Source organism: Triticum dicoccoides, chromosome 1A, assembly GCF_002162155.2.
Source record: "Triticum dicoccoides isolate Atlit2015 ecotype Zavitan chromosome 1A, WEW_v2.0, whole genome shotgun sequence".
Lineage (NCBI taxonomy): Eukaryota > Viridiplantae > Streptophyta > Magnoliopsida > Poales > Poaceae > Triticum > Triticum dicoccoides.
The window spans coordinates 32,637,462-32,659,269 of NC_041380.1; the positions used below are offsets into that span (position 1 = coordinate 32,637,462).

Genomic DNA, 21,808 nt, shown 5'->3' on the forward strand with positions numbered 1-21,808 from the left:
CATAGTCATTGGTCCCTGTTGGGCCCATGTTGGCTTGGGTCCCTTTGGTGAGGTTTGTGGGAGGTGCCGATCGAAAGCTCTGCGCTTAGGCACTAATGATGACGATGCTTCCAGGTGTTGTGTCCCTCTGGTGGGCCTCGCCCTGGCTTCCCTCCCTACCAATTTAGCTAGCACACAGGGTAAAAATCCTCGTCCGTGTTGAACGGACGAGGCTATGGTGGCGTGGTGTGTCGTGTCCCTCTTGGGGGCATCGTCGATCACTGTGGGTGAACCCCCGGTTGTGGCGTCCTGTTCAGGTTGACTTGGAGCTTCTTTCAGCCATGCCTCACCTATGGCAATGTAGCAGTCTCATCTCTACTGCCTTTTACACGCGATGATGACCACTCTATGCCATTTCTGCTTGTCCGCAAGGTCGGCACTCCTCTATCCGGAGTGAGAGGGTAGAGTGTCCTCTCCAGCGGCATGTTGGTGGTCATATAGTGTGAGGAAGTCCGGTGCTTTCTTCCAGGTGGCGCGTGGTTGCATGTCATCGACGACCTTAGGTGTGCTTCTAGGTGGTCCGGCCCCTCCTGTTCTTTCTTCTCAATGACTTGCCGGGGCATCTCCTAGTGCCTAGCTCAACTGGTTGGGGGAGTAGATGTACAAACCCAATATCTGAGTTCAAATCCTCATGAAGGCGAATTTAGGTCCCTATTCATTCTTGAGGACTAGGCTTTCTCAGTACTCAGGCATTTATTGAGGACTAGGCTCGGTGCGTAACTAAGATTAAAAATCCTAGAACTCATACGTAAAAGGTCGTACGCATCCCTAGTTGGTGCAGAGGCCGGGGAAGTGAAATTCTCCCCCAATTTTTTAGGACCGATGCAGCCGGCGGTGGTGGTCATCTCTTCCGTCAGAGGTGGTCGGCCTGCGGCTGGGTGGTCGGATCTTGAGATTCGTCATCTAGTTCTGGCTACGAGTCAGGAAGACATAGTTGCCAATGAAAACCGAGCCGTTGGCGGCGTTTTGCGCCGTTACCTTGATGAAGGCATCGTCGTGTAACTGTTGTCGACCCACTCATGCTGCTTCGGGGGAAACCCTAGGATCCGGTCTTCCAGATCGAACGATGGCGGTACTATGGTGCCGTTTCTCTCTTGGGAGCATCATTTGTGGAGCAGCACTGGAAGACAGAGGCATGAGGTGGAGCGGTTTCGTCTTGCACGGAGCTTCGGTGGAGCTGTCAAGTCATGCCTGGCCGACAGGTGCTACGCTGAGTCATGCCTGGTTGGTAGGTGCTACGCACGACAGATCTTCCACAGTCTCCGCGTCTGGACGGACGAGTGCAGGACGGTGGCGCTGTGGGGCGCTGTGGTGGCGTCGACGGATGTCTGGACTGGCAAGGATGAAGCAGATCTCTCTCCTGAAGATGAGTCGGTGGTCCGATGATGATGGCGGCTTCTAAAACGTGTGCATGTGGTGTGCGCTTTAGGTAGGCTGCACCGGTTGTTGGTCCTTATGTGGATGGATCGGTGATGACACCAATTTTTGATATAGCGAGTGAGAGCACTCCATATTATCGAGTTTGTAGGTGTGAGTGGTGGCTTCGAGTGGATTGATGTATGTTTTTGTCAGACCTTTGTGAAATAATTAATAAAGATGGTTGTATGCATCGATTGATGCAAAGGTCGGAGGTTTAACCTCCTTTTTCCATTTCTAAAAAATTTTCTCGTAGTGCACTCTCCGTGCTTGTTGAACTTGTTGGGATTTTTTTGTCGTGTTTTGATCAGTTTGTATGGCATTCTCCTGAACGCCATGTATCGTTCGGCTATGTAGTTTTATATATAAAGCAGGATGGACCAGGTGAAACCCTATTTCGAGGCGTGGGTGTACAGCATAAACGCACAGAAGGTGGTCGAGGAAATGTTGTTGTGTGAGAAAGGGGGGAGAACGAGACAGAAAACAAATGGCATGTCAGCCATTTTCCCCTCGTTCCTGGTTTTTGGATGAAATGTGATTTTGGAGCATGAGGGACTAAACAATGACAAAAAAAAGAGGGGTCAAATGTCAGACTTCTTGTAAATTTGGGGGAGCAAAAAAGTAGCTTTCTCTTTGGCAAACCATGGTAGGGTAGAAAATCTCCCGCTAGTATGAATCGGCTCCAGGTCTGGTGATGTACCCCAACTTTGTATCACCGAAACTAACACTCTGCTCTGCGCTTAGTTCTTGGTTTCTTTATCCATTAGATCGTTTAGTTTAGTTTAGTTTCTGTTGTGGTTTGGCCGTTTGGCAATTGGCGTCACCGATGGAGAGCAGCAAGGAAAGGTCGAACGATTGCTACCTGGGCTCAGCTCTGTTCCAAACGACCGCGTTGGAATAGTATTTGGAGCAACAAAATTGCGCGAACATATTAATAGCCATACTCATCGTGTCCACCATTTCAGAAATCCTGCCTTTTGCGCATGAATACGTGTCAAGCTCGAACATACCCCAACTTATCTTCCAAAAATCGAGCCAGTTTTTTTTTCCTTACCAAACTGGGAACTCATTTTGCTCCGTGTAAGCCTTTTCTGCAAATCGACAATGAAAGCAATTGAACTGTATGCGCCTAAAAATAGTAGACTATAGAGTTCTCAAAAGGTTATTTCTGGAAGAAATATGTATAATATAACTTAAGAGGAACCTACAGTACGAGTGGCAAATATGGCAATATGCTTTCCACAATAGGACACCTCTTTTATTACCATATAAACATACATTTACATGGAATGAGATCCAAGGCCATACCGAAATAGCCACACTGAGTCAACATGAACAACACGAACTGCAGACACTTGTTTACTACCACGATACATAGATAGCCCTAAGGATAATTTAGTCAAGCACCTTTCAGTACCGACCTATAGAACCAATCAAGGCGGGTAACAAAAACCCTTCAGCATGCAATAGGAGCTCCTCCTGGAGGGTTTCCATCGCCATCATCATCATCATCGTCCTTGTGGAACTTCAACATTGCACCTAATATTGCACCAAACCCAGTCCTCTTGTTTTTCTTCTTGGGTGGTTGTTGTTTCTTTTGCTGAAGAAGCTGCAAAAGTGGATTCCTTAATCTTGAGAAAAGTAATTGGATCCACACATATACAGACTATGATATGTGTACGAATAAACTAAGTTCCAAGAAATTGACTAGTGGAGAATATATATACAAGGCTTACCTTCTTAAATGCTGCTCTCATTTCACTGCTAAACATATCTTTGTTTGCCTTACCGTACTCCATTAGTTCTTTTGCATTCATGGTTTCCAGCCTTGCCAGCTGCCAACAATGTCATCGTATACAGAAATGATGAGCAAGTATGTATGATACAGTTGTGCTAAAAATAACTTAAATATATGTTCTTCTGATTCCTAGCTAGGAAAAAGTGTTGCCTCGGTCAAACGGTATTTGTGAAACAACGAGATTGTAAACAACTAAACATTGACACTCCCCACAGTAACAGTAACCGAAAGTACAAATATCAAAATTGATTATATATCATGATGCCATTTACCCATGCTTTGAATTCCTTGATGTTCCCCCTTACTGAATTATCTTCATTATCACCTGCAGCCATATCAAACTACAGGATGATTGCCGGGCAAACGCCTCCTCTAGAAACTACAGGATGATCACTGTTTTGGTGAGGGCTTGTTGTTCTAGTTTCCCAGAACCTTAAGAATGATGGGTTTTATTTATAGGAGAACTTCACCATCAGGTTAGCCTCACTCCTTATATTTTTAGCACAAAATAAAGATTAGTTAAATCAAAAGACTACTTTGATTGTTTCTTGTGAGAAGATATGAGCTATTTCTAAAAACTACTTTACAGTATGCCAACGAAAACTGTGGGAGTTTTCACTCGATTTCAGGGTCAGTTTCATATTGGTTTCGTATTGTACACCCCGAAGGTAATAACATTTGCATGATCATGTCCACAACCACACACGAGCATTATGACCTGAATTCCTCCTCCCTTCCGCATAACCCCAACTTTCCCTTTTCCTTAATATCTGCTCGTAAGTAGTAACTGCTGCGGTGCTGCCTTATCCTTAGAAAAGATAAGGTGGTGCTAGTTGTTACCTTCTCCCATATTAATTGCTTTTCTTAAGTAGCTGATGTTTTATTGCCAAGGCAAGAACCCTCTAGAACAGGTCATGCCATTAAAAACTGCCAAAGATTATGCAGAGTATACAATGATGTTGGATTTGCTGTTTCCACGTATTACATTAGTAGAAGTTCTTTTTGAGTATATAAAGAAATATATTTCAGGAAAAGAACACTTACAGATGCATGTAAAAGGTGCCATTGGGTTCTTTTAAATTTCCAAAGTGTCTCCTGAAACTTTTGAAATTTTAGCCAGATTCTAGGAGAGAGTTCGCGTAGTTTCTTGGCCTAAATTAAAAATTAAGCTAGTCACTGTTGTTCTCGCACATTCTAAATTCAAGGAAGCTGAAGTTTACGAAACACAATTATGTCCATTTCAGTGCTATCATAACTATATACAATGCCTAATGTTGTTTTAGACACTTCTTGTGTCTTCAACATGCAAATAGACTACATACTTTTCCACAAAAAATTTGCATGTTCCTACATAATAATCTACAGATGAGAATAGCCTTTCTCACTTAAAATTCGAATGAATGGAACATGAGAGGTCTAGGTCTTTTTTCATGGATCTTTGTCACCTATACATGTGGGGTCTAGATCTACATATAAAAATAGCATTGCTCAGAAATAGATATAAGGACAATTCACATCAGCCCCATCAACTCTATAATTTGGTTTGTAGTATAAATGTTTGTGTGAGGCAAATACGATCCAACGGTTATGTTTGCGTTCACCGCACAGGTGGTTTGCCTTGCATATCACTACCCAAACACTATGTTCAAATCACAACAAACAACATCTTAGTATGTGAAAGAAGAGAAGAACCTTAGATGTGTATAGGCTTCAGGTCATGATAGGCTTGACAACTATCTTCAGCGCGGTAACCACCTGGAACACATGTTTGTACACTGCAACAATATGTCATCACTAGCTCCCAAGTTTTTTCTCAGATGTAAGAACATGTAGCATCTGAGGATGGGTCTCTTATATAGAGTGCAAGAAAGGGAGGGGGTATTAAAAAGTAATATGAAACGTTTAACATGATAAACGCGGCGGTTATTTGTCGCCAATACTGCCGGTGATAAGTCGTGACAAGCATGTGCTGCTTATTTCCGGTTATCAATGACAACATTGCAACTACGTACTTAATGTGTTTTATTGATTCCAAAATATAAGTTGAGTGATCACGAAATTAGGGGTCATTTTGAAGAGGACGTATCGAACAACATTCTCTTATTACGTTGTGTATTTATTTTGTTTTGCTTAGCATGTTCTCCTGATGGCATGGAAACTAAATATTTACAACCAGAACTAGAGGGAGCTTAATTGTCACTGATGGTTTCAGTATTATCCTTAATTGCCCTGAGTAAATTAAGCATCTCATAAGTTTTTCCCATTCCCATCGGGTAATTCCAGTGTTATGGCGTGAACTTGTCGTGTGGGTTCATTTTAGTACGCCAAATGAATCCATACAATTAACTATTTTTTTGGAAATGGAGGTATACCCCCGGCCTCTGCATCATGATGATGCATGTGGCCCTCTTATTAAAAATCTAGAAAGTATCATCGTAAAGGTCTTACAGCTCGCAAACAGAGCAAAACAGAGTACATAAACCTGAAAATTACAAGCGGAGAAAGACAACCGATACGGTGATAATAAGGATAAGCTCTCTAGACTCCTATCTTGTTATGGCGAACGCCATCCGAACCGGTTGAATATAACCCGAGGCACCATCTTCCATTGGTTGCACCTAGTAACCAAAGGCTCCCTGGAGTCCATAGGAGTGAGTAAGGACCACGTACGAATCCAAGCTGTAGCTCTAAAGATAACCTGCATAAAAATTAAGTTGTGTTGTCTGTTAAAAATCATATCATTTCTGCAGTTCCATATAGCCCATAATAACGCACATATTCCAATTCGAATACGAGCTGCCATGATCTATTCAACCCCAGCTAACCACGTCCTAAACAAAGACGCAATATCTACTGGAGGATTGATATTAAAAGCTATTTGAATCGCTCTCCAAAGTAACTTGGCAAGTGGGCATTCAAGGAATAAATGTTGGATTGTCTCATTCCGAGCACAAAAACACACCGCGAATTGCCTACCCACCGCCTCTTAAGTAAGTTGTCCTTTGTGAGTATTACTTGCTTGTGGACAAACCACATAAAAAATTTAATCCGCAAAGGAACCTTAACCTTCCATATATGTAGTGACCTAGAGAGGGGGCGAGAATTGATTAGATCCAAATAAAAAGATTTCACCGTAAATATCTCATTTTTAGTTAACTTCCATTGTGTTGAGTCTGGCATGTCGGAGAGTCAAACTTCAATCAATCTCCGAACCAAGTGCATCCAGGCTGTCCATCTCTCACCCACTAACGTACGTCTGAACTGGACATTCAAGGAAATAGTTTGAAGGACGGTACCTACGTAATCCTCCTTACGTTGCACAATATTGTATAGGGTGGGATATTGTAAGGCCAGAGGCGTCTCTCCTAACCATGTATCTTCCCAAAATCTTGTTGACATCCCGTTGCCAACCAAGAATTTGACCCTACGGAAGAACATATCCTTCGTTCTCATAAGTCCCTTCCAGAACGGCGAATCAGTCGGTCTGATGGTAACCTAGGCCAGCGTTTTCGAGTGTAAATACTTATTGCGTAGGATTTGAGACCACATGCCCCCCGGCTCTGTCTCTAACCTGTGCAACCATTTGCTCATAAGACATTTATTCTTAATTTCCAAGTTCTCAATGCCTAGACCCCCTTGGTCTTTAGGTCGACAAAGGATATCCCATCGCGCGAGACGGTATTTCCTCTTGGCCTCATCAGACTGCCAAAAGAAACGAGATCTAAAGAAATCAAGTCGCTTTCGGACCCCTTTCGGAATTTCGACGAACGAAAGTAAAAACATTGGCATGCTAGTCAATACGGAGTTAATCAAAACTAGCCGACCTCCATATGACATCAGCTTGCCCTTCCAACAACTGAGTTTCTTTTCAATTCGTTCTTCAATACATTTCCATTCTTTATTGGATAACTTACGGTGATGAATCGGAATACCCAAGTAACTGAAGGGTAAGGCACCTAATTCGCATCCAAACAAATGTCTGTATGTATGTTCCTCGTCTTTGGCCTTCCCAAAACAGAACACCTCACTCTTATGAAAATTGATTTTTAAGCCAGACAATTGTTCGAATAGACACAAGATAAGTTTCATGTTATGTGCCTTAGCCATGTCATATTCCATGAACAGAATAGTGTCATCAGCATATTGTAGAATGGACACTGTCGGTGTCAAAACCGGCGGATCTCGGGTAGGGGGTCCCGAACTGTGCGTCTAAGGCGGATGGTAACAGGAGGCAGGGGACACGATGTTTTACCCAGGTTCGGGCCCTCTGATGGAGGTAAAACCCTACGTCCTGCTTGATTTATTCTTGATGATATGAGTATTACAAGAGTTGATCTACCACGAGATCGGAGAGGCTAAACCCTAGAAGCTAGCCTATGGTATGATTGTATGTTGTCCTACGGACTAAAACCCTCCGGTTTATATAGACACTAGAAAGGGCTAGGGTTACACAAGGTCGGTTACAGAGGAGGAGATATACATATCCGAATTGCCTGGCTTGCCTTCCACGCCAAGTAGAGTCCTATCCGGACATGAGACGAAGTCTTCAATCTTGTATCTTCATAGTCCAACAGTCCGGCCAAAGAATATAGTCCAGCTGTCCGGAGACCCCCTAATCCAGGACTCCCTCAGTAGCCCTTGAAATAGGCTTCAATGACGATGAGTCCGGCGCGCAGTATTGTCTTCGGCATTGCAAGGCGTGTTCCTCCTCCGAATACACCACGGAAGAATTTGAATACAAGGATAGTGTCCGACCCTGCAAAATAAGTTCCACAAACCACCGTAGAGAGAATAATATTTCCACAAGTCTAATCTGCTGACTTGTTTTGGCAACATGACATTATGCCATGGCCTGGTGATTATTCGAACTGTTTCCTTTAACTAGCCCCGCACATTACGCGAGGCAGTTTCTTGACACGTCTCATCAAAGTAGAGACCGTGTTCCCCTTATTACGGGATTCTCATCAATACGGGCGTGGGTAACCCAACCGCGCCATCGATTACGACGCTCGGGGGATAAGCGAGTTTTACCAGGCTAGTGGGGGCGCATAGTTTCGGCCGCCCTTATAAAGGGACAAGGTTTAACCTTTTTCTACCCACGCCTTCTTCCTCCTTGCTCATCCATTCTTGCACTCGAGCTCCAATGCCCAAGTCCACATCCTTCCCCTCAACCTTCTCCAATCATGTCCGGAGTGGGAGGCAAATAGATGGCTTCCTCCGTTACGGAGGGACACATCAAGAAGCTGCGCAGAACCGGATACTTAGCCACAAACATCGCGCATCGCCTGCCCACTGCGGGGCAGCTCATTCCTACCCCTGAACCTCACGAGAGGGTAGTTTTCCTCCACCACTTCCTCCGCGGACTGGGGTTTCCCCTCCATCCATTCGTCTGTGGTCTCATGTTCTACTATGGGCTGGACGTAGTAATTTCAAAATTTTCCTACGCACACGCAAGATCATGGTGATGCATAGCAACGAGAGGGGAGAGTGTTAACCACGTACCCTCGTAGACCGAAAGCGGAAGCGTTAGCACAACGCGGTTGATGTAGTCGTACGTATTCACGATCCGACCGATCCAAGTACCGAACGCACGGCACCTTCGAGTTCAGCACACGTTCAGCTCGATGACGTCCCGCGAACTCCGATCCAGCAGAGCTTCACGGGAGAGTTCCGTCAGCACAACGGCGTGGTGACGGTGATGATGTTGCTACCGACGCAGGGCTTCGCCTAAGCACCGCTACGATATGACCGAGGTGGAATATGGTGGAGGGGGGCACCACACACGGCTGGGAGAGATCAACTGATCAACTTGTGTATCTAGAGGTGCCCCCCTGCCCCTGTATATAAAGGAGCAAAGGGGGAGGCCGGCCGGCCCTCTATGGGCGCACCAGGAGGAGGAGTCCTCCTCCTAGTAGGAGTAGGACTCCCCTTTCCTACTCCTACTACGAGGAGGAAAGGAAGGAGGAGAAGGAGAAGGAAGGAGAAGGAGGAAAAGGAGGAAAGGGGGGTCGGCCCCCTAGTCCAATTCGGTTTGGGCTAGGGGCCACGCGCCCTGCCTCCTCTCTTCCACCACTTGGCCCATGAGGCCCATTACTTCTTCCTCGTATTCCCGTAACTCCCCAGTACCCCCGAAAATACCCGAATCACTCGAAACCTTTCCGATGTCCGAATATAGTCGTCCAATATATCGATCTTTACGTCTCGACCATTTCAAGACTCCTCGTCATGTCCCCGATCTCATCCGGGACTCCGAACTACCTTCGGTACATCAAATCACATAAACTCATAATACAATCGTCACCAAAACTTTAAGCGTGCGGACCCTACGGGTTCGAGAACTATGTAGACATGACCGAGACATGTCTTCGGCCAATAACCAATAGCGGAACCTGGATGCTCATATTGGCTCCCACATATTCTATGAAGATCTTTATCGGTCAGACCGCATAACAACATACGTTGTTCCCTTTGTCATCGGTATGTTACTTGCCTGAGATTCGATCGTTGGTATCTCAATACCTAGTTCAATCTCATTACCGGCAAGTCTTTTTACTCGTTCCGTAATACATCATCCCGCAACTAACTTATTAGTTGCAATGCTTGCAAGGCTTAAGTGATGTGCATTACCGAGAGGGCCCAGAGATACCTCTCCGATAATTGGAGTGACAAATCCTAATCTGGAAATACGTCAACCCAACAAGTACCTTCGGAGACACCTGTAGAGCACCTTTATAATCACCTAGTTACGTTGTGACGTTTGGTAGCACACAAAGTGTTCCTCCGGTAAACGGGAGTTGCATAATCTCATAGTCATAGGAACATGTATAAGTTATGAAGAAAGCAATAGCAACAAACTAAACGATCAAGTGCTAAGCTAATGGAATGGGTCAAGTCAATCACATCATTCTCCTAATGATGTGATCCCGTTAATCAAATGACAACTCATGTCTATGGCTAGGAAACATAACCATCTTCGATCAACGAGCTAGTCAAGTAGAGGCATACTAGTGACACTCTGTTTGTCTATGTATTCACACATGTATTATGTTTCCGGTTAATACAATTCTAGCATGAATAATAAACATTTATCATGAAATAAGGAAATAAATAATAACTTTATTATTGCCTCTAGGGCATATTTCCTTCAGTCTCCCACTTGCACTAGAGTCAATAATCTAGTTCACATCACCATGTGATTTAACATCAATAGTTCACATCACCATGTGATTAACACCCATAGTTCACACCGTCATGTGACCAACACCCAAAGGGTTTACTAGATTCAATAATCTAGCTAGTTCATATTGCTATGTGATTAACGCCCAAAGAGTAGTAGGGTGTGATCATGTTTTGCTTGTGAGAGAAGTTTAGTCAACGGGTCTGCCACATACAGATCCGTAAGTATTTTGCAAATTTCTATGTCAACAATGCTCTGCACTAAGCTACTCTAGCTAATTGCTCCCACTTTCAATAAGTATCCAGATTGAGACTTTGAGTCATCTGGATCAGTGTCAAAACTTGCATCGACGTAACCCTTTACGACGAACCTTTTGTCACCTCCATAATCGAGAAACATATTCTTATTCCACTAAGGATAGTTTTGACCAATGTCCAGTGATCTACTCCTAGATCTCTATTGTACTCCCTTGCCAAACTCAGGGCAGGGTATACAATAGGTCTGGTACACAGCATGGCATACTTTATAGAACCTATGGCTGAGGCATAGGGAATGACTTTCATTCTCTCTCTATCTTCTGCCGTGGTCGGGTTTTGAGTCTTACTCAACTTCACACCTTGTAACACAGGCAAGAACTCCTTCACATCTTGTCAAGGTATGTACTCATTGAAAAACTTATCAAGCGTCTTGATCTATCTCTATAGATCTTGATGCTCAATATGTAAGCAGCTTCACCAAGGTCTTTCTTTGAAAAGCTCCTTTCAAACATTCCTTTATGCTTTGCAGAATAATTCTACATTATCTCCGATCAACAATATGTCATTCACATATACTTATTAGAAATGTTGTAGTGCTTCCACTCACTTTCTTGTAAATACAGGCTTCACCGCAAGTCTGTATAAAACTATATGCTTTGATCAACTTATCAAAGCGTATATTCCAACTCCGAGATGCTTGCACCAGTCCATAGATGGATCGCTGGAGCTTGCATATTTTGTTAGTACTTTTAGGATTGACAAAACCTTCTGGTTGCATCATATACAACTCTTCTTTAATAAATCCATTAAGGAATGCAATTTTGTTTATCCATTTGCCAGATTTCATAAAATGCGGCAATTGCTAACATGATTCGGACAGACTTAAGCATAGATACGAGTGAGAAACTCTCATCGTAGTCAACACCTTGAACTTGTCGAAAACCTTTTTGCGACAATTCTAGCTTTGTAGATAGTAACACTACTATTAGTGTCCGTCTTCCTCATGAAGATCCATTTAATCTCAATGGCTCGCCGATCAATGGGCAAGTCAATCAAAGTCCATACTTTGTTCTCATACATGGATCTCATCTCAGATTTCATGGCCTCAAGCCATTTCACGGAATCTGGGCTCATCATCGCTTCCTTATAGTTCGTAGGCTCGTCATGGTCAAGTAACATGACCTCCAGAACAGGATTACCGTACCACTTTGGTGCGGATCTCACTCCGGTTTACCTATGAGGTTCGGTAGTAACTTGATCTGAAGTTACATGATCATCATCATTAGCTTCCTCACTAATTGGTGTAGTAGTCACAGGAACAGATTTCTGTAATGAACTACTTTCCAATAAGGGAGCAGGTACAGTTACCTCATCAAGTTCTACTTTCCTCCCACTCACTTCTTTCGAGAGAAACTCCTTCTCTAGAAAGGATCCATTCTAGCAACGAATATCTTGCATTCGGATCTATGATAGAAGGTGTAACCAACATTTTTCTTTTGGGGTATCCTATGAAGACGCACTTCTCCGATTTGGGTTTGAGCTTATCAGGTTGAAACCTTTTCACATAAGCATTGCAACCTCAAACTTTTAAGAAACGACAACTTAGGTTTATTGCCAAACCATAGTTCATACGGTGTCGTCTCAACGGATTTAGATGGTGCCCTATTTAACGTGAATGTAGCTGTCTCTAATGCATAACCCCAAAACGATAGCGGTAAATCAGTAAGAGATGTCATAGATTGCACCATATCTAATAAAGCACGGTTACGAGGTTCGGACACACCATTACACTGTGGTGTTCCAGGTGGCGTGAGTAGTGAAACTATTTCACATTGTTTTAACTGAAGGCCAAACTCGTAACTCAAATATTTTACTTCTCCGATCATATCATAGAAACTTTTATTTTGTTACGATGATTCTCCACTTCACTCTGAAATTCTTTGAACTTTTCAAATGTTTCAGATTTGTATTTCATCAAGTAGATATACTCATATCTTGTCAAATCATCTGTGAAGATCAGAAAATAATGATACCTGCCGCGAGCCTCAATATTCATCGGACCACATACATCAGTGTGTATGATTTCCAACAAATCTGTTGCTCGCTCCATTGTTCCGGAGAACGGAGTCTTAGTCATCTTGCCCATGAGGCATGGTTCGCAAGCATCAACTGATTCATAATCAAGTGATTCCAAAAGCCCATCAACATGGATTTTCTTCATGCGCTTTACACCAATATAACCTAACCGGCAGTGCCACAAATAAGTTGCACTATCATTATTAACTTTGCATCTTTTGGCTTCAATATTATAAAAATGTGTATCACCACGATCGAGATCCAACAAACCATTTTCATTGGATGTATGGCCATAGAAGGTTTTATTCATGTAAACAGAACAACAATTATTCTCTAACTTACATGAATAACCGTATTGCAATAAACATGATCAAATCATATTCATGCTCAACGCAAACACCAAATAACACTTATTTAGGTTCAACACTAATCCCGAAAGTATAGGGAGTGTGCGATGATGATCATATCAATCTTGGAACTACTTCCAACACACATCGTCACTTCACCCTTAACTAGTCTATGTTCATTCTGCAACTCCCGTTTTGAGTTACTACTCTTAGCAACTGAACCAGTATCAAATACCGAGGGGTTGCTACGAACACTAGTAATATACACATCAATAATCTGTATATCAAATATACCTTTGTTCACTTTGCAATCCTTCTTATCCGCCAATTACTTGGGGTAGTTCCGCTTCCAGTGACCAGTCCCTTTGCAGTAGAAGCACTCAGTTTCAGGCTTAGGTCTAGACTTGGGTTTTTTCACTTGAGCAGCAACTTGCTTGCTGTTCTTCTTGAAGTTCCCCTTTCTTCCCTTTGTCCCTTTACTTGACTAATGATTTTGTTTACCATCAACACTTGATGCTTTTCTTGATTTCTACCTTCGTTGATTTCAACATCACGAAGAGCTTGGGAATCGTTTCCGTTATCCCTTGCATATTATAGTTCATCACGAAGTTCTACTAACTTGGTGATGGTGACTAGAGAATTCTGTCAATCACTATTTTATCTGGAAGATTAACTCCCACTTGATTCAAGCGATTGTAGTACCCAGACAATCTGAGCACATGCTCACTGCTTGAGCTATTCTCCTCCATCTTTTAGCTATAGAACTTGTTGGAGACTTCATATCTCTCAACTCGGGTATTTACTTGAAATATTAACTTCAACTCCTGGAACATCTCATATGGTCCATGACGTTCAAAACGTCTTTGAAATCCTGATTCTAAGCTGTTAAGCATGGTGCACTAAACTATCAAGTAGTCATCATATTGAGCTAGCCAAACATTCATAACGTCTGCATCTGCTCCTGCAATAGTCAGTCACCTAGCGGTGCATCAAAGACATAATTCTTCTGTGCAGCAATGAGGATAAACCTCAGATCACGGACCCAGTCCGCATCATTTCTACTATCATCTTTCAACTTAGTTTTCTCTAGGAACACATATAAAACATAGGGAAGCAATAACACGAGCTATTTATCTACAACATAGATATGCAAATACTATCAGGACTAAGTTCATGATAAATTAAAGTTCAATTAATCATATTACTTAAGAACTCCCACTTAGAAAGACATCCCTCTAGTCTTCTAAGTGATTACGTGATCCAAATCAACTAAACCATAACCGATCATCACGTGAAATGGAGTAGTTTTCAATGGTGAACATCACTATGTTGATCATATCTACTATATGATTCACGCTCGACCTTTCGGTCTCAGTGTTCCAAGGCCATATCTGCATATGCTAGGCTCGTCAAGTTTAACCTGAGTATTCTGCGTGTGCAAAACTAGCTTGCACCCGTTGTAGATGGACATAGAGCTTATCACACCCGATCATCACGTGGTGTCTGGGCACGACGAACTTTGGCAACGGTGCATACTCAGGGAGAACACTTTTATCTTAAAATTTAGTGAGACATCATCTTATAATGCTACCGTCAATCAAAGCAAGATAAGATGCATAAAATATAAACATCACATGTAATCAATATAAGTGATATGATATGGCCATCATCATCTTGTGCTTGTGATCTCCATCTCCGAAGCACCGTCATGATCACCATCGTCACCGGCGCGACACCTTGATCTCCATCGTAGCATCGTTGTCGTCTCGCCAATCTTATGCTTCCACGTCTATCGCTACCGCTTAGTGATAAAGTAAAGCATTACAGCGCAATTGCATTGCATACAATAAAGCGACAACCATATGGCTCCTGCTAGTTGCCGATAACTCAGTTACAAAACATGATCATCTCATACAATAAAATTTAGCATCATGTCTTGACCATATCAAATCACAACATACCCTACAAAAACAAGTTAGACGTCCTCTACTTTGTTGTTGCCAGTTTTACGTGGCTACTACGGGCTTAGCAAGAACCGTTCTTACCTACGCATCAAAACCACAACGATAGTTTCTCAAGTTGGTGCTGTTTTAACCTTCGCAAGGACCAGGCGTAGCCATACTCGGTTCAACAAAAGTTGGAGAAACTGACACCCGCCAGCCACCTATGTGCAAAGCACATCGGTAGAACCAGTCTCGCGTAAGCGTACGCGTAATGTCGGTCCGGGCCGCTTCATCCAACAATACCGCCGAACCAAAGTATGACATGCTGGTAAGCAGTATGACTTATATCGCCCACAACTCACTTGTGTTCTACTCGTGCACAACATCAACGCATAAAACCTAGGCTCGGATGCCACTGTTGGGGAACGTAGTAATTTCAAAATTTTCCTACGCACACGCAACATCATGGTGATGCATTGCAACGAGAGGGGAGAGTGTTGTCCACGTACCCTCGTAGACCGAAAGCGAAAGCGTTAGCACAACACGGTTGATGTAGTCGTACGTCTTCACGATCCGACCGATCCAAGTACCGAACGCACGACACCTCCGAGTTCAGCACACGTTCAGCTCAATGACGTCCCGCGAACTCCGATCCAGCTGAGCTTCACGTGAGAGTTCCGTTAGCACGACGGCGTGGTGACGGTGATGATGTTGCTACCGACGCAGTGCTTCGCCTAAGCACCGCTACGATATGACCGAGGTGGAACATGGTGGAGGGGGGCACCGCACACGGCTGGGAGAGATCAACTGATCAACTTGTGTATCTAGAGGTGCCCCCTGCCCCTGTATATAAAGGAGCAAAGGGGGATGCCGGCCGGCCCTCTATGGGCGCGCCAGGAGGAGGAGTCCTCCTCCTAGTAGGAGTAGGACTCCCCTTTCCTACTCCTACTAGGAGGAGGAAAGGAAGGAGGAGAAGGAGAAGGAAGGAGAAGGAGGAAAAGGAGGAAAGGGTGCCCGGCCCCCTAGTCCAATTCGGTTTGGGCTAGGGGCGCGCGCGCCCTGCCTCCTCTCTTCCACCACTTGGCCCATGAGGCCCATTACTTCTTCCTCGTATTCCCGTAACTTTCCGGTACCCCTGAAAATACCCGAATCACTCGAAACCTTTCGGATGTCCGAATATAGTCGTCCAATATATCGATCTTTACGTCTCGACCATTTCGAGACTCCTCGTCATGTCCCCGATCTCATCCGGGACTCCGAACTACCTTCAGTACATCAAATCACATAAACTCATAATACAATCATCACCGAAACTTTAAGCGTGCGGACCCTACGGGTTCGAGAACTATGTAGACATGACCGAGACATGTCTCCGGCCAATAACCAATACCAGAACCTGGATGCTCATATTGGCTCCCACATATTCTACGAAGATCTTTATCGGTCAGACCGCATAACAACATACGTTGTTCCCTTTGTCATCGGTATGTTACTTGCCCGAGATTCGATCGTTGGTATCTCAATACCTAGTTCAATCTCGTTACCGGCAAGTCTCTTTACTCGTTCCGTAATACATCATCCCGCAACTAACTTATTAGTTGCAATGCTTGCAAGGCTTAAGTGATGTGCATTACCGAGAGGGCCCAGAGATACCTCTCCGACAATCGGAGTGACAAATCCTAATCTGGAAATACGCCAACCCAACAAGTACCTTCGGAGACACCTGTAGAGCACCTTTATAATCACCCAGTTACGTTGTGATGTTTGGTAGCACACAAAGTGTTCCTCCGGACAAACGGGAGTTGCATAATCTCATAGTCATAGGAACATGTATAAGTTATGAAGAAAGCAATAGCAACAAACTAAACGATCAAGTGCTAAGCTAATGGAATGGGTCAAGTCAATCACATCATTCTCCTAACGATGTGATCCCGTTAATCAAATGACAGCTCATGTCTATGGCTAGGAAACATAACCATCTTCGATAAACGAGCTAGTCAAGTAGAGGCATACTAGTGACACTCTGTTTGTCTATGTATTCACACATGTATTATATTTCCGGTTAATACAATTCTAGCATGAATAATAAACATTTATCATGAAATAAGGAAATAAATAATAACTTTATTATTGCCTCTAGGGCATATTTCCTTCACGGACTTCATCCTCAACATTTCGGCGTTCATAGTCGTGTGTGAGGCTTTCCTCCGCATCCGGCCCCACTTCGGCCTGTGGTTAAAGACCTTCAATATCAAGCCGAAGGTGGTGGGAGGCCAACAAGCAGAATACGGCGGAGCCATGGTGCGCAAGATGCCCAATGTTATATGGCTTGAAGGCTCCTTTGTGGAGACCATAAAGGGGTGGCAATCAGCGTGGTTCTACATCACCGAGCCGCGCGATACCAACTGGGTGGCTGCTCCTGAGTTTTGATCCGGAATCCCCACGCGGCTCACCTCCTGGAAAGAGAAGGGCATGTCCCGGGGTTCATCGGTGGAGCTGGACGGGTTCCAGAAATGTATCCAGAATATGGCGAGCAAGAAGCTCAAGCTTGTCAACATAGTCCAGGTCATGCTCATGTGCTGGATCCTCCCGTATCAACAACGGGATTTCAACTTGTGGGAGTTCGACCCGGCCCAGCACCAGACTCTGAGCGAGCTCTTCGATACGACGCACAAAGTCGTCTGGAGGGTGCTGTTCAAGGGCGCCGAGGTCCCTCCCTCTCTCACCGAGGACCGCGGGCTAAGCGCGAAGTGCCGAGCACATTCGGTGAGTTCTATACATCTGGTAGGATATTTTATTTCCCCTAGCTTAATCATGTGCGGGGTCTGAGCTCCATGCCTTTGACAGGATTGGGTGGAGACATCGGGGCAGATTAATTGTCCGGCCCCTCCGCTCGAAGACACTGCGGATGCTCTCCTGACGGAGATGCTGACTCCGGCTCCTTACAAGGTGCCGGAGAAGACCAAGAAGGCCAAGGGAACCCGAAAGAGTTCCCAACGCCAGGTGTTATCGGATTCATCGTCCGATAACTCTGCAACACACTCCTCCCCCGAAGACGAGGAGGAAGATGAAGATGCTCCCCCTCCAGTCGGGGGAGACAACAAAAGGAAGGCCACCCCAACTGGGGGCGGGGGGGCGAAGGGTCCAAGAAGGGAAGGACCCTCCTTCCGGACTACTCCACCACCGTCGCCAAAGGCGAAGACGAGTGGATGCTCAGGGCCAAGCCCCTGGCGAAGTCGTAAGTATTCGGATGCCAGAGTAATTCATAGCATACCTTTGTCGCACTGCTTTTCCTAACACCGAATTATGATTATGCAGACCACCACGAGCCCGTATCGACGTATCGTCGAACGACTCCTTGGGCTCATCGGATATGGATAGCGATCCACTTCCGACCACCACCTCCCCTTGCCCTACGGACAACGCCGAGGTATTGTCTCAAGAGGCACCGGGTCGAGGGGAGACAGTCCCGAAGGCGCCTCGAGGCGACCTCCCGGATTCCGGGAGCAGAGGGAGCAAGGCTCCCGAGGGCTCCGAGTTCGGCCCTCAGCCGAACACCGCGCCGGAACCTCCAGTGGTTCCAGACTCAGGCAGGCGGCCTCCTTCCAAAAGGGGCAAGACACCTATGCCGGTGACCTCTGTCCATCCAGAGGCACCGGACACTCTGCTGGGAGCGCTTCGCAGCGCTTCCATCGACGAAGAGCACCGCACTATTGTGAGTGCGGTGATCCAGAAGGTTCAGTCCGCCAAGAGCGGACTGACTGAAGCCTGTGCCAGCCTTCTAACAGGCTTTGAGGTAAGTATATAGTAAAAATATTACCGCATAGACAGTAGCCCCTGATGCTCTGTTCGGTGTTCACTAAGAAAAGCCGAACGGAGGATCAAACAATATCGCAGGAGACTAATATAAGTATGTATATATGCGTATGCAGGCTTCGCTCCTGGCCTCTGCCGCACTGACGGCGGAGGTCGCCACACTGAAGCAGGACCTCAAAGGGTCCAAGGAAGAGCTCGGCCTTGCCAAGAGGCAGCTCGAGAAGAACAAAGGTAAGTAGTACCTAGTCTATGGATATATATAAAAAGAATGCGATTGCAAAATGACAGGATCATCGTAAATTTGTCAGGGGCCACGACCGAGGTGGCGACCCTGAAGCAAGCGCTATCCAAGGCCGAAAACAAAGCGGCCAAGAAGCGCACCGAGCGAGAAAGGCATGAGGCACGGGTGGGAGAGGTGCAGAAAGAGCTCCACGCTCTCGTGAGGAAGCATGAGGCGTTGGAGCTTGACTTGAAGACGCGAGAGTCCGAGCTTGCCACCGCCCTTGAAAGTGCAAAGAGTGCCAAGGCCGAAGCATAGAAGGCCCTCCAGGAGATTGATGCGATGAAGAAGTGTAACGCCCCGAGACCGATGTGCCAGGTGTCGTCCAGTTATTCGTTGTTGTTGCATTGTCATTTCTTGCGTGTCATGCATTGCATATCATGTCATCATGTGCATTTCATTTGCATACGTGTTCGTCTCATGCATCCGAGCATTTCCCCGTTGTCCGTTTTGCATTCCGGTGCTTCGTTCTCCTCCGGTGGTCATTTCTACCTTTCTTTCGTGTGTTGGGGTTAAACATTTCCGGATTGGACCGAGACTTGCCAAGCGGCCTTGGTTTACTACCGGTAGACCGCCTGTCAAGTTTCGTACCATTTGGACTTTGTTTGATGCTCCAACGGTTAACCGAGGGTCCGGAAAGGCCTCGTGTGTGTTGCAGCCCAACACCCCTCCATGTTGGCCCAAAACCCACCAAAACCCTCTCCATCATCTAGAGCGTTCGATCACGACCGCGTGGCCGAAAACCGCACCTCATTTGGACTCTCCTAGCTCCCTCTACCTATAAATATGTGCACCCCCTTCATTTTCGCGGACGAAACCCTAGCCTCTTCTCCACCGCGCCGCCGGACACGTCCGGGCGGAGCCGGACATGTCCACTGCCGCACTGCCATGTCGCCCGACCAATAGGAGTGTGCCACGTCATCACTGCCGCCTCACTCCTCCACTCGCGCGCTGCCTCCCTCCTCCACCGCGTGGCCCGAGGAAGCCCATCGCGGGCCCGCCCAGGCCCGGATTCCGCCGCCGCCCCGCGTCCGTTCGTCGCCACACGCCCAAGGCGCCCCGCCGCCGCCGCCAGGTGTTCCCCCGCGCCGCCCTCGCCGGCGTGGCCCGCCGCCACCGCACCCCGCCGGCCCTGCCCCGACGGATCCGCGCCGCCGCTCCGGCTCGTCGCCGGGCCGGTCGCCTTCCGCCGCCACCCACGGGCCTCCTCGCCGGCGTCGTCCAACGGCGCCACCCCGCGCCGTGCTCGCCGGAGTTCCACCGCCCTCCGCCGTATTTCATCGCCGAAGATCCGCTCCGGCCAGATCCGGGGGAGTGGGATGAGATCCACCACTCCCCTGAACCAAACGGCGTACTCCGTCCCGGATCCGCGCCGTCCCGCACCACATCATCCCATGTTGACTTTTCCCGCGGGATTTCCATGTTTCATATGCCCATATTCATCATGTCGTAACTCCGCATCCGTAACTCTGATTTGAGCATATAGCATATCAAAATGTTCGTCTCAGAGAGCACATCATTTCATCTCATTGCATCATTTTTATTTGAGTTCATCTTGATGCCTGAAATGCTGTTAGAAGAGTGCTACTTGAGATATTTGTCAGATCTGTTGCTCCATTTAGATATTTGTCATTTTTGCCATGATTATTGTGTGCATGATATGCCCATGAGCTCTACATATGTTTTGTTAAGGATTTTGCCATCTTTCCAGAGGTGCAACTCATGTATTTTTGTGATGTGTATGGTGACTAGCACAAGCCTGCAAAATGAGGCACTTGGTAATGCTGATTTCAGAGACTTAGCATTTCCACTAAGTCCTTGATCTGTTTATCTCATATTGCCATATGTTCATGTTGTTTTCCTAGTGATCCGTGCCTCTTTTGAGGATGATCAGTAAGGATGTTTTCTTAATATTGTAGTGCTCTATCCATCCATGCTTTTGTTTTCAATTATGGAGCACCCTAGCTCGAATCAATCAAGCTCTACTTTTGCTATTTCATGTATCTGGGCAGATTGTCTACTTGTTAGCGATTTTGCCGGGGATGTTGTAGTTGATCCGTGCATGCTATGTTATTGTTCTTGCCATGTCTAGCTTGTATAATGTGTATTCTTGATGGGTGTATGCTTGGATTGTCATGACTTGCTCTGTAGTGAGTGCATCGAGCTCGTAAACATGCCTACTTGATATCTGTTTCAGCATGTTCCAGTTTTCACTAAGTCTGAGAACTGATTATGTTTTTGCCATGTTCACATGCTTACAATTGTATTTTCTGATCCCTTTTGGCTCAAGGTCACTAAGAGACTTTTGTTAAGCTCTTTGAGTAGCTCCATGCCATGCTTTACTTTGCCATGTTCAGGTCCTGTAGCATATAGTTCTCATGCTCCAAAGTGTGCTATCTGATCTGAAATTCCAGACAAGTGTTAATTTCACTAAGTCTGAAATCTGTTTAGCAAATGCATTTTTGCCATGCTTATTTGAACCTGTTAATGGATGAATTGGCCGTAGCTCAGTGCTAGACTTTTGTTAAGCATCATGAATGGATCCCTGCCATGTATTTTGATGCCATGTTTGGGTGCTGTAGCATGTTCATCTTGTTGCATTTAGATGGCTACTTGCTGTAAATCGCAGACCGGTGCCATATTTAAATCGCTTGCCATT

General features: G+C 45.5%; 1 protein-coding gene across 1 annotated transcript; it reads right to left on the reverse strand.

The window, feature by feature from the left end:
• Positions 1 to 2,716: 2,716 nt before the first annotated feature.
• LOC119356281 lies at positions 2,717 to 3,665 on the reverse strand. The gene is made up of 3 exons (XM_037623253.1): positions 3,526 to 3,665; positions 3,192 to 3,290; positions 2,717 to 3,064 (listed from the first exon to the last, which is right to left on the reverse strand). The coding sequence occupies exons 1-3, from the start codon at positions 3,586 to 3,588 to the stop codon at positions 2,912 to 2,914; spliced, it is 315 nt and encodes a 104-aa protein (XP_037479150.1). The 5' UTR covers positions 3,589 to 3,665; the 3' UTR covers positions 2,717 to 2,911.
• Positions 3,666 to 21,808: the final 18,143 nt, after the last annotated feature.